Source organism: Empidonax traillii, unplaced genomic scaffold (assembly GCF_003031625.1).
Source record: "Empidonax traillii isolate 1590-97213 ecotype Southwest subspecies unplaced genomic scaffold, ASM303162v1 scaffold1050:size236492, whole genome shotgun sequence".
Classification (NCBI taxonomy): Eukaryota; Metazoa; Chordata; class Aves; order Passeriformes; family Tyrannidae; genus Empidonax; species Empidonax traillii.
Window position 1 is genome coordinate 202,433 of NW_020956243.1, and position 17,483 is coordinate 219,915.

The 17,483-nt window shown below is 36.0% G+C and overlaps 1 protein-coding gene across 1 annotated transcript in view; it reads left to right on the top strand.

Annotated features, from left to right (window-relative positions):
- Positions 1–17,483, top strand: part of LOC114068370 (otogelin-like) — a gene marked incomplete at its 3' end in the record, with an annotated part of 58,249 nt that overhangs the window by 24,237 nt on the left and 16,529 nt on the right. Inside the window, exons 14-20 of the mRNA XM_027904385.1 lie at positions 513–690; positions 2,511–2,635; positions 4,095–4,307; positions 5,933–6,098; positions 6,600–6,674; positions 8,649–8,692; positions 9,872–10,028. Of these exons, the coding sequence (XP_027760186.1) occupies positions 513–690; positions 2,511–2,635; positions 4,095–4,307; positions 5,933–6,098; positions 6,600–6,674; positions 8,649–8,692; positions 9,872–10,028 (958 nt within the window). The remainder of the gene's footprint in view (positions 1–512; positions 691–2,510; positions 2,636–4,094; positions 4,308–5,932; positions 6,099–6,599; positions 6,675–8,648; positions 8,693–9,871; positions 10,029–17,483) is intronic.

Consider the following 17,483-nt stretch of genomic DNA (forward strand, 5'->3'; position numbering starts at 1 on the left):
CCCTCTCAAAGATATCTGGTATTCTACATATGAATATGTGACTGTGTTCTGTGAGATTTAATGTTAGCTTTAATGAGAACTTTTCATGTAAATCATTAGTACATTTGATGTCTGCGAGACCTTGACTGTTTGTGAATTTCACAAAAATGTACAGGCTTTAATATAGGAAGCACATGCCTGGTGATAGGATTACTTTGTCTACAAGAAGTGGTCTGCAATGTTTATATCTTTAAATTAATTTAATTTAGTTTACCTTTATGAATGTTGCAGTGAACTCTGGATGCATTTTTAAAAAGTGTGATGACTCTCACAAGTTTCTTTTCTTCTTAAAAGTTTAAATCAGTATAACTTTGCATGAGAAATCAATGCTTAGGAGAAAATAGGGTCTTAATAAGAAAAAATGAAACTTAGATAAAAATTATATAAACCAAAACCAGTGAAATGACAAGAAACAAAATGTAAATTACAAACAGGTTTCCTCTGCCTTTCAACAATCTGTTTTTACTCACCAGAATTATTTGAAATACGGAAACTCTCCTCTGTATTTCTGCAAGTAAAGACACACATTGGATTACAGATCCTGTACGACAGAGAAGGACTGAGGCTTTACCTTCAAGTGGATGAACGGTGGAAGGACGATACCACGGGCCTTTGTGGAACCTTCAATGGGAATACAGAGGATGATTTTTTGTATGAATAGCTGCAAGATATCTGTTTTCCAGTATATGAATGTCTACAGTTAGTGGTAGATTGAGTGTGTACTGAAGCTGAATGGATAGATACCAAGAATAATTTACTTTGATGTTTTCAATTAGTGAGACAGATAGTAGGCTTTAGTTTGCTGACAGAGAATCTACAGGATATCAAGCCAGATTTTGCTGAAAATATTTTAATATAAAAGTACAGTGAAGTATATAAGGTGCACAAGGGTTAATTTATCTGAAAGATTTTTTTCAAAATACGAAGTGGCCTACATAAGGAACTTTCTGCCTCCTTGCAAGCCTCTTTTTCTTCAGCTCCTATTTTCTGCTGCAATTTCTAACCTGCTGCCTCTGACAGAACCTCCATTGTTCAGTGCCTGCAGGCCAGCAACAGAAATTGGCTCTTGCCTGAGCTTCTCTTTGTTGTGATGCAGTGAAAGGTGGTCAGAGCTGCCTGAGCACTATAGTCAAGATTACTGTTTGTCCAGCTTCTTTGCAACGTGTTTCCCAGAGATAATAAAGAGCAAATTGGCTTCCAAAGGATTAGAGCAGCCAGGTAGAACTAGGAGAAGAACAGGAATGTGTAGCATGACAGAATATTTCTTTTACCAATATAGGACAAGAAAGAGTAGGAGAACTTTTTTCTCTCAAAACAGTTGGATTTTTTTCTAAATCAAGAGTAATTTAAAAATGAAAAAACTTTCCGTTATAGTTCCCATTCAGAAACACACATACACACACAAATACGCCAGTGGAATTTTGAAAAAATTCTATCTTACTGATTAAAAGTATTATCAGAATATTATTTATAATGAGGCTAGGAAATATATAGACGATATCTCAATAAAGAAATTATTTATGTAAAACTACTTAAAATATTTCTCTTTGACAAGTAGTTTGATAGTGTATTTTTGATAAAAGTCTTTCGGATTGTTCTCACGTAAGTGAGAAGTTGTTCAATAGTTTGGTACTTGTGGAAAAAAGTCCTTAAACTTGGGAAGTTATGAACTGTGCTGAGACATGACACAAACTATGGTGTACAAGCATTTTGGTTTGTATACAAAAAAACCTTGATCCATGCCAGATTTGTGAGCCTTGCCATAGGCAGCATTGTCTTTTGCAACACCTCCACTCCCAGCTATTTTACCAGCAGGAATACTACTTATGGTGTGCCTAATGCACTCTTTTCTCTGGATTGAAACACCCCACATTTAAATGCAGAGTTTTGATCCTTCTCCTTGTACAATATTACTGTGCCCTGGTTACTTTGATCACAGTCATTATCATTCAGCTTCTATTGCCCTTCTGATTACCTGGGCCTCATGGATATCTATTCTATTGCTTTTGCAGTTATATTTCTGGATGCTTCTATTTCTTTCCCTTCCTCTTCCTTGCAGGGAACAAAGAGCATGGAAATACAGCTAACCAGCAACATACAGGAAAATATAGGTAGAGGATAGAAAAAAATGAATCAGATATCACGGAGGAAGCAAAAGTGAGAATAAGAGAGTGCAGACTGTCAGGACAGCGGTGTGCCCTCCTTCTCTCTTATAAAAATAGAACTTGGTCTATTTTTTGATCTTTCCTTCCATAAAAGGTATCTAAAAGCTCCATTTCACATTTTCTCTTTCCTTCATGGGCCTTTGCCTGGAAAGAAAGAAGAGTCTTGAAACTTAAGCTGAGAGTGCTTTAGAGGAGAGAGCATGAGAATATGGAGCAGTGGAAGGGGAGCTTGGATCTGCATGGTAGAACTGAGACTGTTCTGTAAATTCACTGTATCTTTTCTGACTGAACTCTGTTTTGTAAAAGATCTCCAGTTGGAGTAACTGAAAGCACTCCAGAGCTGTTTGGAAACACATGGAAGACTTCATCGGCGTGCACTGTTGTGCATGATAGTTCACAAATGGATCCCTGTGATATTCATCTGCAGGCAGGTGGGCAGTGAAGGCCAGTTGTTATTGACAGATTACTTTCTACTTAGTACATCTGTGCCCATTTTCCTAGTTGGATCAGGTAAAGTAATAACCAGTCCTACGCACTGAAATAGTTATTACTTACAGGTAGCATTTGCTGAGTTCAGTCCCCTAAGAAATCATACTGTGTGTTGTTTAAGGATTTTGGGATACTTGCAGAGGGACTTGAAATACCCCCTTTTTATTTCTGGTTTTCAGTTACACTGTATTAAGTCAGACATGCATTAAAGGTTGATAGTATGTATGTCTAGTATTGGTGATGCTGCTAATTAAGATGGAAACTAAAAACTATTGGAGCATTCACTTTTGAAAATACTGAAAAAATTAAATACTTGATTTAGTTGTCTAGAATTGAAGAGGATGAGTAAGAGGAAAATATTGATGCACTGACAGTCTTTAGATTCAGCTAAAAGGGTGCAGTTGAGGAAATATACCAGTGGCTGATGCCATGAGGACCACAGATGGTCACTGAGTCATCCTTTAATAATGATGAACTTTGTAATCGTCAGTTATATCCATTTCACAGTTATACTTCTTTTCTTTGTCTGTACACACTTGTTAAGACATAGAGGTAAAATGTCAAGGTTTTGCCTGTACTTTCAGCAGTGCAAGGGAATCATCATGCCTCTTGCTGCAACAGAATCTGTCTTTTGAGTGTTTATACAATGGACAGTATTAAGAAGCTGTATTTTTTGTAATGGGTTTGGAGATGAATGTAGAAAGAATTAGCCTGTACAAGAAGTCAGAAATTCTGGAAAAGGGATTTTGAAGTCCTAGTTTATACATCATGCTCTTTTTGGTGGTAAATTTATCTCTTTATTGGTATGCTGATACAGTGTATCATTTCTTTAGACCACTATTGCACAACTATTTAATTCATTCAGAAATGAGATATTCAGGTGAGTGCTGTGTTTGGAGCTTCTTACACAGCTATTTGGTACTGGTCTTGCTCTCCTGTGTGACAAGCCAGCAGCTCTGGTTCTGGCTGCAGCCTTAGGCAACTAAAACAATGAATAATAGATTATTCTTTAAAACACTTTTTGAAGTATTTATTGGGAATGACTTAAGCTACAGTGATGTCCAATGAAATGTGTGTGCATTACAGGCACTGGTTAGTTTATAGCACTTGTTACCTAACTCACCTCCATGTATCAGTTTAAAGATAAAACCTTGACTGTAGGCACTGTCTGCATATTGTAAAGTTTTCTGAATTTAAAATCATACCAAGAACAAGCTCAATACTATGAGAAGCTAACTTTTATTTTTGTCCTATGTACAGTTGTATAGGTATCAAAGACAAAAAGATGTATGTGGCAGTTGTATATAACCATGACCAGTTGCATTGCGTAGAAAACACTTTTTGTTCCAAGTCTTTTTAAACTCCTTCACTGAAACAGTGTTTAATCTGTTATTTGTGTAGCCTCTTATGCAGCGGAAGCTTGTAGCATCCTTACGAAAGATCTTTTTGCTCCATGCTACCCCTATTTGAGTCCTGTTCCCTATTTTGAGCAGTGCAGAAGAGACACTTGCAAATGTGGACAGACTTGTTTTTGCTCTGCTCTGGCCCATTACGCTCATCATTGCCGAAGGTTTGGAGTTGTAATAGATTTCAGAGGAGCTGTCCCAGATTGTGGTGAGTTTCCTTTCACTTCTAGTCTTAAATAGTTACTGTTGGAGGACTTTAGAATGACACTTGGAAAATAAAATTAAATTAATATAATCTTTTAAATGCGAAGAGGATTAATCCTAGCATGATCTTTTGTGCATAGGACAAGACTCTTTTTTGTCAGGACAGAATTAGCACCAGTGTTCTTCGAGGATCGCTCCTTTACATTTTACTTTCTTTAGTTCTTGGTTTGTGAAACATTGCAAGGTGGTTTTTTATTTTTTTAAAGTCGTGGAGGGCTTCAAATGTACACAGGATTAAAAATATGCCTGCACCTCTTATATGCCGTTGTGTATCTCATACCATGTAGATATTATTCATGAGCTGCGTATATAGATTTGTTCGTTTCCTCACAGATGCCAGGTTTATTTATTTATTTAATTCTTTAAATGCATGAGGTGAAAAATGATGGTGATGTATTTAGCAGTTTTAGTTGGATTACTGCCGACTTTTGCTGTCTGACAGTCTCCCTTAGCTTGTACTCTTACTGTCAGTGATGCTGAAATACACAGAGTGCTGAAGTAAGTGTTGAGAGTTGGTATTGTTGACACATTGACATAAAATGGATAGAAGAATATAAATAGTGTAAATGTAGCCAAAGGTGACATCTTTAGTCTGCATTATAAAGCCTCACACGTAGAGGAGTGGGAGAATATTATTAAATGTTTTAGTTTATATTAACTTCTAGTGATGCAAAAGATACTGATAGGACATGTAGTGCCCTCATGTACATTTTAAAAAAATTATAGAATTGGACACCCTATAAAACAAACCGAAACTGGTACCCCTGAGGTTTCAGTAGATTTAGCTCTATTAACTAGGCTGAAAATCTTTTCTAAGGAATATTCAAGAACTTAAGATCAAGTAGTTGTCATCACATCATTACATCACACCGCAACATCACATCACCACGACATTATCCATGTTGCATGATAAAGATGATTTAGGGAAGTTGGTCCACTTTAAGTTATCTGTATGTATATCTGAAACCGTGGCTTGCTTGCATTCATTTTGGCATGAATGGCCACATCCCCTATGACTGAGTCATTCAAACCCTTTGATTTTATTTTATGTTTCTAGAAGCAATTATAGTTTTCCTGTAATATATTATTAAATTCATGCTTCTAGGGTTTCAAATATGTGAATCTTTTTAGTATTTCAAGAACTTAAAATTTATTTTTTTTTAGTAGCATAGGAGACATATATATGTATATATGAAAGAAATTTTAAGATGGTATTGTGCTACCTCTGCAAAGTACATACATTTTATATAGTGTTTTTAATGTTTCAAGATGCTCTGCACTTCCAAAAGCCCACGCACAAGGGCCAAGCATTTTCAGAGTTAAGAGGCAAAAAGGCTTCAACTGTTCAGTTTCCCCAGTGTAAATCTGGATTAACTGCACGGACTCATCACACTTGTTATTACTGTGGATTTACATCTGTGTAGTTTACACCACGTAGTGCCAAGATAGCAATTTTAGTGGAATTTAATGTGATTGGGAATAAAAGAATGGAGATGTTTATCAGAAAAATGTTGGGAGGGCCTTGAGTCTCTTGCGCAGTAATTTGAGAGATTTGTTTCGTTTGGACAGCTCTTTCATGTGAAGATACAAAGGAGTACAGTACTTGTGTATCTACCTGTGGCAGAACCTGCCAAGCACTGTCCGTGCCAGAGACATGCAGCAGTGATTGTGTTGAAGGCTGTGCTTGTCCCTCTGGAATGTATTTGAATTCCAAGACTGAACAATGTGTACAGAGGTAGGTCAAGTTGCAGTTCTGATAGTCACACTTGCTCTTTTAGACCACTGCATTTGCAAGTCAGAGTGACAAGCTAATAAACATGTAATGTTGTAGATGACATGCATCTGTAAACTTGTCAGGGTCTTAGAATGATACAGAACTGATATCTGTGTTGACAAAAAATAGCTCTTCCATAATATGGACACTCGTCCAACATTATCAGTACTACTTGTTACATATTGTCTGGTTTTTTGGTATATGAAAGATAGAAAACATAAGGTTCCACTTTCTGATTTGGTTTTATTGTGTGTGAGCTGTATGGCAGTATTGAGACCAATTTCTCATTTTGAAAACAACCAACCAACCAACCAATTGCAAAACCCCCATCCAACCAAAAAAAACCCTCATCAAAAGCAACAAAGCAACCAATTGAAATTTGAACAGCAGTTAAGTCAGCGGGAGTTTTTTTTCTTTCTTCAGTTTGAGTTAATCAGTTTCATGTTTTTTTCTCTGCTCCAGAAATGAATGCCCATGTTATTTTCAAGGGATTGATTATCCCGCTGGACAAAATGTTATGACATCTTTAGGGAAATGGTAAGATACAAAACTGTGTTTTCACACAACTAAATGGTGTAACTTTAGGAGCTCTGTCAAATCCTTCTGGCTGGCATGCTGAGTTTTGTTCTTTTGGTATTTTTTAATGATACAAGCAGAGTAAATGTACATCTGTTTTCTGTGCATGTTTGACAGAGGTTCTTTAGAACTTAACTAATAGCAGAACAGAACAAATAATGCCTGTGATGGATACACAAGTATTATCAGCATAATACTCTGTTTTATTTTAAAGGCCATAGAAGAGATTGGTATTGTTGGACACCTATTGCAGTAGGGGCGCTTAAACACACACACTAATTCTCGCTCCTATCAGCAGTCCATAAATATACTGATCATTATAAATCTATATCTTAATCATCAAGTTGGCTCATTTTTACCTTAGAGCCGATTTCCTAGAGAATGTCAGGCAGCCCATTCTGCATATGGGGCTGTGCAAAGGCTGGGTGCAGTGTGGCCTTTGGTACTGCTTTGCCTGTTGCCTTTTTATACTGTGGAATCCTTGAGAACTTTCCCTGCAGGGCTGTGGGGTTCAAACACAACTTTAAATGTGTTCACAGAATGGCTGTAGCACATGCAGAATTTGATTCTGAATCTACTGACTAGCTGTAAGGGCACTGGGGATGTCTTAGCCATTGCAAAGAACGGAAGAATAGTGCTGGAGTTCATGGGCTCGGATTCTCTAGTGAAGCACAGGACCTGAAATGAAGCCAGTACTGCTTCAGTTTTCCCTGACAATGAGTTGCAACCAGAGCTGCTACTATTTTGTAAAAGTACTGGACCATTTTGGCTCACATTAGACTGGACCAGTCAGTGTTAGGTTTTTCAGTGCTTCCCTCTCTAGATTATCTTGTTAGTTTTGAACTGTTTCATGTAGGAGGAAAAATGTTTTGTCTGTTCCTGCCTGTGTGGTATTTTGCATATGTGAGTGGGTAAACATGCTACAACTTTATGATAAAATAACTTTAAATTTTTATTTTGAATATTTGATTAGCATAGAATTGATTGAAAATTTTTAACTTTTGATTATAAACTGTAGTTCCAGGTGTTTCTGATAACAGTCAGAGTAGGTTGTGATTTCAGATTCCTATTATATTGCTGAAACAAAATTACTTTGAGACAGCATGAGGATGAAATTCAGCAATTGCTTCACTGTTTCCTTCTGTGAGCCAGTAACACTAAAGTAATTGAAACATTCATTTTGTTATAAATGAGATTGAAATCCATGATCTCGTCAGATATTTTCAGGTATACATCCCCTTGTGATCCATGCTAGGAGTGGTTGAGAAAAGAACCAGATACCAATCTATCATGTTGTGCTTGGGGAAAAGTCACTCCATTACAAAATATTGTTGCAGTTGTAATAACTTGTGATTATATTCAACATTGGGGTTCTGCCTTCAGCTATGGGATAACTTAAGAACTGTTGGTGTCATCAAGATTTTCACCTGAACTAATAGCTTGTTTTTTAGTAGAGTTCTATGACAGTGAGAAAAATGGAACATCCAATAGTGTTAAGCATGTTCATACATGAGTGCATACCCAGAGCTTGCTGTAACCTATGCATATGTGTGTTTAGGGTTTTGTTTTGTTGCTCTTGCTCCTTGCATTTTTATTTTAGATAATGATGATTTTGTTATGTTCATGACTTGGTTTATTATTACTGCATTAATATTTAGGGAGCAGTATAGTGGTATATTCCTGTAAGTACTTTTTTGTCAGCCCAGCTATCTTAACTCATAATAATATTATGTACAAAGTAAAAATTTGAAGTTTAACTGTTATTCTTCATGTGTTAAGGCAATGCACACTTCAGTCCCAGTTCTAATGTTCAATGCAAACATTTATACAGTTATTTTGTACTGACTTACACTGCATGCTTCATTATTAAATAGAAAATATTAATATTTCAGATCTTCCCAGCTCTCATTATATCTCTGTATATTTTTATTGCAGCCATTGCAGTGATGGAGTAATGAATTGTGATAACAACATAATAGGTGAGTGCAGAGAGAGGAAAAAGATACTTCAAGTCCAATGAATACCTATTCTCCAATCCTTGTGGAACCTCTTGTTTGTAGTAGAAGAGAGTGCAATGTGTACAAATACATAACTTCCAGGAGAGGATTCATAATTTAGGAATTATATGTTTGTGTATTTGAAAAAAAAGGCTGGTACAAAGCAGCAGTATAACTGTTCAAAATGCTGGTAAATCTGAGCAACGTTTTTCCCCAGTGTTTTAAAATAGCAATTTTTTTTTAGATTACTAATGCAGATAAGCTTAGCTGCATGATAAACAGCAGACTTTCAGGGGGGCAAACAAAGATTAGATTTGCTCCATAAAGCATGAATGTAGGAATTGAATACTGGTATTAATTTTTCACAAATATGTTTTCTTTTTCTCCGCAAACTCTTAACAGAAATATGAAACAAAATATTTCTTTTGTCATACTTTGCAATACAATGTAACAAGTGCTTTTTCTATTACAGTATATTTCATATGTCATCGAGTATTATGGTCCATACTTGTGTTATGATGTGTGTTATGTACGATTCCTCACTGAGAATAACATTTATTTATTTGAGGTTTCCATTGTGGAATTGCCAACTCTTTGGCCAGAAATTCCCCATGCGCTTGAAGGTGGTGGTTTTAGTGATTTTTACAACTTTCCAGAACCCCTTTCCTTAAAAAATAATTAAGTAAGCAAAATCCCAGCAACCAGCCAAAACCGTTTTAAAACAATGAGACTACTTCAGGCATTTCTGTTTTGTGTTCACCATATGCTCAGTGCAGCCCCAAAGCAATTTTGCAATAGAGTTGTTTTATTCATAGTCAGTGCTTCAGCATGGAAAGTCATATCTAGCTCTCAGATTCTTTGGTTCTTTTGCTTTCTGTTGATTTATGTTTCTCTGTTGGTAGCACTTCACGTGTCCTGACTAACCATTTAGAAAGTTGTGTCCCTTACTAAAAGAATATATTAATTTCAGTATTATATATGAAATTTATAGATGTTCTATGAAGTTAACTATGTTTAGGAATGAGAGGCAATTGGATGTTTAGTAGTATTACTGGATTTTATACTTCTGTGTCGTATCCTCAATCTAAATTTGTTGCACACAGTTACAGAATACAAAATTTCAGGTATGAAGACCAATGTATTTGTCAATTTTTTCCCCAGCACACAATTGCCCAGCTGGACAAATTTATATTAACTGCACGAGTAATCCACAAGTTGATCCTGAACTCAGCAGAGAGAGAACTTGTGAAAATCAGCTGCTAAACCTCACTTTCTCAGCACACCTTCCTTGTGTGTCAGGTTGTGTCTGCCCCCCAGGGTGAGTACAGACAGATGTGCTTCTTTTGGTGCACAAACACAAATGGCTACCTGCAGCAGAGATTGAGTAATTAATTCTGCTGAGGTTTTCTACTCAGCAGAATTCTACTTGGAGAATGCGAATTGTCAAAGGATGAGCATCCAACCTGTGAAGGCTTACACCACGACTTTGTCAGTTGAAGTCATAATAAATGCTAAACCAAGAGACAAGTGGAGCCGAAGGTCTAATACCTCACAAGAATAAAGCCAGAGTAGCAAAATGGCAAGGAAATAATGGGATTCAATCCTTGTAGTGCAGCGGAATTGTCTTTATCTACATATTTTTTTCAGTTATCTAAGCCCTTATTTGAACATTTTGCTGAGGGAGACGTTTCTTCATTTATAGGCATAATTTTCAGTATTCTCTCCCTCAAAAGGACCTTTAAAGTTTTGGGAATTTGCTAATGTGCAGATGAACTTTTGCTGTGTTTTGAAATCAAGCACTGTATTGTTGAGACATTTTTGAGTATAAAAATAACAGTGTGTTTAATTTATGCTGGTTTTGATGGGATTTAGTTTCTTGAGCACATAGCTTGAAGGTTTTGAGTACTATCACTTTAAAATTATTGTTTATACCATCTGAGCCACCTCAAAACAAAGAGTAGAAGCCAGAGTCTCCCTTGATTTGGGTTGAAATAGCTCACTTGAAGTCTGTGGACTTGTACTGATTGATGTGTAGATATTTCTATGTCATGACGAAAGGTTGCCACTCAGAATTCTGGGGTTTTACCTAAGCATTCAGAAACATGAAATGTCAAATGGTTCATGGGAAATGGAACCTGTAATTAATCCAAGTCACAATATGGTATCATGGTGAAAAAGCGCAGTGCTGAAGTAGATTTTGAAATTAACTGGGAGCAGGTACCTTCAGAATCACAAAAACTCACTCTCTTGGACCTGGCAGATACCCTTCAAAACCGGTGGCTACCTTCAGCAGCACTGTATGGCTGGCAACTCAGATCATATGAACTTCTTAATCTCTGCTCTTCTGATGTGCATAATCCCTGAGGTTGTGAACTTTTCTGCTGCTTCCTAGTGTTAGTTCTTGAATTTAAGCATTTAAAATGATTTTTAGTGTTGGAAGGCTCACTATCAAGTGTTAGGGATCCCAAAGTTCTGATAAGTTGGCTGTATACTTAAAGGAGTCAGTTTTATGATTTCCTGGGAAGAAAAATAGAAAATTAGGAGTTTCACCTTTACTTTGGCAAACTGAATTCTGTTCTCCTATGGCTGTATGATGGCTATAAAGAACTAATACAACCGTTTGTTTGTTTGTTTGTTTGTTTTTTCCTTTGGGGGAGAATGCAAGGAGAGGTTTGTTTGTTTTTCAGGATTTTATCCTCAGTGCTTAAGGTAAATTAGGAAATAGTGTTATGAGCCTAGGATTGGAACTAGATTTTGAACTAGAATCTGTACTGAAGAAATAGAAACGATAAAGTTACTTGCAAGCTTGTCAAAACTGATATCTTTTAAATATTCAGCTCTAGTAGTCTGATATTGCTTGTATTATTTTTTTTTTTTTTTAGATTTTTGAGATTGCTTTAGGAAAAATTAAGATAGTCCTGAAAGTGTGTGTTTTCAGACATGCTTTTGGAAACAGGAGAGATTTCTGCTATGCCTTGACCATGCAGGTTTTTAATTAGACAATGAATCCTAATGGTTTAGGAATTTTAATAATAGTTGCTTTTGAATAGAATCTGTTAGAACTGAATAGCCCTAATGTTTTCAGTCTATCACTGAATTCACACTCCAATGATTTGTACTGCAGATTGACCACATTAGAGTCAGAGCAACACAGCAAGGTAAATCTAAATTGCTGGAAGAGAAAGATGGATGAAATACAATTGCCTTCACAAAGTACCTTATGCTGTGTTGATAACAGTTCAAGTAGTGCAGAATTCAAATGCACTGTGAATTTGTGCAACTTTAAAATCACCTTTCTAGACAATCAGTTCTTGCTGATGAAATATAAAACTGAGGTGACATTGTCCACTTCAAAAGGGTAAAACAGTAACAGAATTTCTTTGATCTTACCATAAGTTTTTTACCTGAACTAATTAATTTTAGTCCTTTATTCATGCTTTTGCTCCTGTTTGAGATCTTGCATCTGTTTATCTTGATTCATTACCTGTAAGCTAAACAGACTTAAGTAGTAATGAAACCAGTTTAATGGGTTTGATTAGTTGATTTAGGTGAACTAATGAAATCAGTGAAATAAAGTGAATATGTCACAGTTAAGAAACCTGTATTGGAAGCTACATTTTTTCATGAGAAAGAACCTTTCTGATCCGTTTAATGGGCTGACTATTCTCCAGCGATACCATGAAAGGTACTTAACAAAAAGAGAAGGAAAGAACCTCTTTTCACAGAAAAAGTGTTAACATTTCAATATTGTTAATTTGCAGTCTTATTTTTCTAGTGTCTGGAGTCTGAAATATTCTTTCAGGTACTTCACTCTTTCTAGCATTCCTTCTTTCTTGTGCTCAGAATACATTCTAATGGTCCTTGCATGAAATGGAGATTAAATACCAAATAAGTAGATCATAGGGAAAAGTAACAGTTGTCTCCAGGTGTGCTTCACTTGACCTTCTTTTCAATCTGCAGTGAGTAAATGAGATGCAAGTAACTATGATTAAGTAAATACTTGAATTTACAGGAGGTAGTTCTATGGGTTATAGTTCTTATGGTATAAAAATTTATGATTATTTACTTTCACTCTGTTTTAGAAGTTGTTGAGGTTACTTTCTAATGTCGATCTACCCTGCTTTGCTTGACGTATTTAGTGATTGAGATTTTATTTGTTTTTTTCTTACTGTTTGTCTGTCACTGTTCAGATGGAAATTTCCTATATTTCTGTGCTGCATTTCAGAAAAATATATAATGCTCTTTTTACAGCACAGTTCATAATTTTTCAAGTTCAATCTTTGAATTACATTTTCTGCTTCTGGGTTGCTATGACTCAAGTGATTTTTGAAACGAAGAGAGACTCTATAATCAGACTGCAGAAGAACACAAAAGCAGAGTGAAAGATAAAGAGAAGAAAAGCAGTAGTATCTTCATATATTTCTGCATACTATATGATGCTTACCACAAATGGACGAAAGCTGATTAGTGCCTTTCCTTTTCCGTGATCTCCATTCAGATCAGTAATGATCTCTGAAACAGCCACCTTCTGTGTATTGCTCCTTATAGCCTGCTCTTAGTGTTGCTGCCAAGAAAAACCAGTCTTCTTCCTGAAGGAATTACGTGTGTTTTCTCACTTTCCCCCTTGATGTCATTTTTCCCTCTGACTGCAGCACGAATTGGATTTAACTGACCTGTACTTTATAAAGTGTACAGGATAAAATCTGTACTGTAGATACAATGTATATAGTTTTGTGTGGGTATTATATCAGCTGGAGTCAGTTACCCTAGAGATCTTTTCTAACCTAAATAATTCTATGACTCTAAGAGCAGCCCTGGTGGTTTTTTGAAGACAGATGATTTTATTTGGACTGACTCAGGTGAATGGTTTTGTAGTATACATTAGTATATGTTTTAGATCATGTTCTCCATACACATTTCCATTAACTGAAATATTTAGTAATTTCCATTTATTTTACATTAATGCCCCCCTAAATATGAATAATAAATAAGAATTCTGAGAGTTACATCAATAACACACAGTACACATTGCCCCAGATGCAGAGTAATATTTTCTATCACTTCTGTTGCATCTACCTATTAGATCTTCCTTATTTTTTCCAATTTATGGTTCTATCCCCTCTATAGCTGTGTTAATTAAACCATCTGCTATACAATCAACCTAAAACAAGGATTCTCTGCTAACTTCTCAGTATATTGAAACAAAGTAAATTGTTGTCATGATTAACTTTGTTTGAACTTTAAATCATAACCAAACTTCTCTTCCTAATCATGGTTACAAAACTGGCTGTAATTTTCTCCTTGTTTCAGTGACTTTTTCCCCCCCTCAATGTTAGTACTGCAAGGCAATAAAAAATGAATTTTCTACTGGCTACTAGTAGTGATTATCTGCCACCTAATTTCTCACAGCTCAGCAACATCCAATACCCAACTTGATATTTTATGGAGTGTCAACAGACTGTCCTTACAAAGAAAGCAACATCATTACTAGTTATTCATTACAATTACCAAGAACAGAGATTTTGGGATCACAGTTTGAAGTATGAAAGGAACACTCACACACTATTTTGAAATAGTGTGCTCCATTTTTCCAAGCACGTATATTAATTTACATGGTCTGTAAGCCTCAAGAATACTAGACAGCATTGCTGTATCAAAGTTTTCTCTTTTCCTCTCCACTATATCCTTTAATTGCCTGTAACTGTGTGAGCCACCTTTTTAAGTAGAATCTTTGAAAAAAAATTTTTTTATGTGTATTTTAGAAAAACATAGCCAATCCCTCTTTCCTGGCCCCCTCCCACAAAAACATTTCATTTTACCAAGTTTACATCCATGAATTTCTGCAGATGTGGCTTGTGGTTGACAGTTCACAAAATGGAAAAAGTTAACAGGGATTTTTATTTTCTTGATGCCAAATTTTATGCAATTTATGCAGTGTTTTCTTTCCAAACACATTAGTTGGCACACTGAGTTAGAGTCATTAAGGCTGAAATCTGTGGGACCAGGTTTTGATTTAGTGTTCCAGGATCTACCTCAGTTTCTCTTCTGAATTAGTGGTGTGGAGTTACAAGGCAAAAATCTCTGGTGTGGTGCGACAATAGTCCACCTCTGCCAACAACTGTTATTATTTATGACAGAGAATGATATCTTTTGTGCTGAAACTGGACTCCACTAAGTTTGGGGCAATTTAAAGTAATCAGAATTTTTGTCTGTTCCTTTTTTCGTCACTCATTGATCTCATAAAACAAAACTATGAAAAGATAGTAAATTCAAGACTAGCATCCTATAATTGCAATGAAGTTTTGTAACTAAGGAATATCATGCCAGGTTTTCTTTCCAAACATTTCTAAATTATCACAGCATTTCTGTGCTGGTGTACTGTGTCAAATAACACATAAGGAGCTTAAATACATTCTTGAAAGGTTTTCTCAAAAAAACCCACAAAAAACCCAAAAAACCAAACAAACACCTTGTAACTTTCTAATTTTCACACAGAAAACAATGAATGTTGTCATCTTATACACATGCCAATGGACAAGCAAACCCAATAATGGGGGAAGAATGAAGCTGAGTTTCAAATATTTTAGAAAACTAATTTTTATTGAAGTAATTATATTGATTGTGTTATGTCTTAAAATATATTTCCATAGATGAAATCAAAGTCCTGTTCTTTTGGTGTGTGTTTAGTACCCTTTTTCAAAAGGCCTACTGCTCCTCAATTTAAACTCAGAATTTATTGTTTTTAGCATAAAATAAAAACTCTGTTCTGTTCAAACCTCTCTTCTGGATGACCCTGTTGTTGCTAACTACTACTAACTACTAACTACTGTTAATATTTTGCTTCTTCTGTTTTAGGAAGTGTTTTGGAGAGGTCTGTCAGGAAGATTTAATGTTTTCCAGGCAAATAAGAATCACCCTCCATGAATACCATCACAGCTATGCACTCCATTATTTCCTCTTATGCTGTTTTCCACTTTTGATGGTTATACAATCACAGCATGCTAAAGGTGCTGGATTGGAGCTCACTTCCAAAGAATACACCTATTGCAGTGCCATCATAAGACAAACCAGTTCTTTTCCATCCTCTCCTTTTCCCTGGACTTTCAGCTTTCTTTGATTCATTTCAGTGTTTGTTATTTCCTCTTTCAATACTTCCAAAAGCCTCTTAGTTGCCTACTTTCTAGTTTACAGTCGCTGCAAACAAATCTCTGGGTTTTTTTTTCTGTACTTCAATTCAATTAACAGTAAAACTTCACCATCATCATTCAGATTCTTGAGCACCTTTTCATATTAACTTCCGTCTTCTGACTTGTTTTTAAGAAGGGAGGCATTGAATTCTGTCACTTAGTTTGAAAGGAAGACTTCTGTTACCTTTGGAGTTACTTTTTGAAATTATTTTTTTATTACAAAATTGCATTATTTATCTAAACGTCTTAATTATATCAGAAAAATGATTGCTAAAATACCATTAGTGCATTTCACTTCTTGTGGGTCTCTTATTTTCTGTCAGTGATAATTAAGCCTATTGTCCCACCATCTCTGGTTAAATCATCTTTGTGGAAAACTGCTTAGCTATAAAACTGAAATTTGTCATCTGACACATAAGTTACCATCTTATTTTACTGTGGATTTAGTATTTGGAGTCAAGGAATATACTTGGTTCTGTATCTGCAAACATACAGAAACAAACTCCCCAAAAGCATAATTAATTAAAATAGCTTCATGTATCCCCCCTCCCCCCAAAGCGTGCAATTCTTTTCAGAAGAACTGGTGCTGACAGATTAAGAGCAGCTTATAGTGTCTTCTTGGCCATTCACAAACACCAATTTTTGGTATCTCAGTTTCCCCTGAAGTCCTGCCTTACATGATTTTTAGCACTAATTGTACCCACAGCATTCTTAAAGAAAATTAGGATGAAACACAGGGTGTTGCATTGAGACCCACACTCATGTTTTGCGCAGCTCTAAGTATTACACTTGTGAGATAACTTTGCTCTTTTCTGTCTGCAACAATCAGTAGAAGGTGTGTGAAGGCAAGAACTTCTTTTTGTTTGAGGATACTTTAGAGGAAGCACAGGCAATGGATGAGCCAAATTTCCGGTGCCTGTGTGGGAAAGGTTGATGAATCCCTGTCATTCTGCTTCTTGTTCTTGTTTTTCTTACTCTCATGTACCTTTGGTCTTTAGGCTGCTACTATCATTTCTGTGTAGGGCTTGCTCTGCTTAGCACCAGTAGGGTGCTGATGGTAGAGCTGATTGCAGAGGAGTTTTCCAGTCCAGGGGAAAGCTGCTTAAGTGCAGCATCAGTTAAAGCATCAAAATCAGTCAGTAACAGAGAAGGATGCTAAAAACCTTCCAATCATTCTACAAGATTGCTTAATATTTTGGTATAATGAAAGGGGAAGAAGAGGTGGACTGTAAAGAGCTCCCCAAACAGGAAAGAAAACACTCAGCAGGAATATAGTAACTCTCCTTGTCTAGACAGTGACTGAACTACAAATAAGCCCGTAGGTGCTTCAATAATGTTCTTAACAGCTACTTTTCTTTCAAAATCTGTTCGTCTTTTTTTTTTCTGGTTAGGCAAGTCATGGGTGGTGGTGGCATTCTGGTATTAGAAATGCTACCTGTTGTTTATTTCATTCTTTTTTACTTCCCTTGAACTGTATTACAGACCCTTGTGGGAAGATTTGTGAAACCCTCAGAGAGCAAATTTGTTCTTGGGGCAAAAGAATTCATAGCTGCAAAAATCAGTTGACAGTAGGCTGTTGCCTGAGA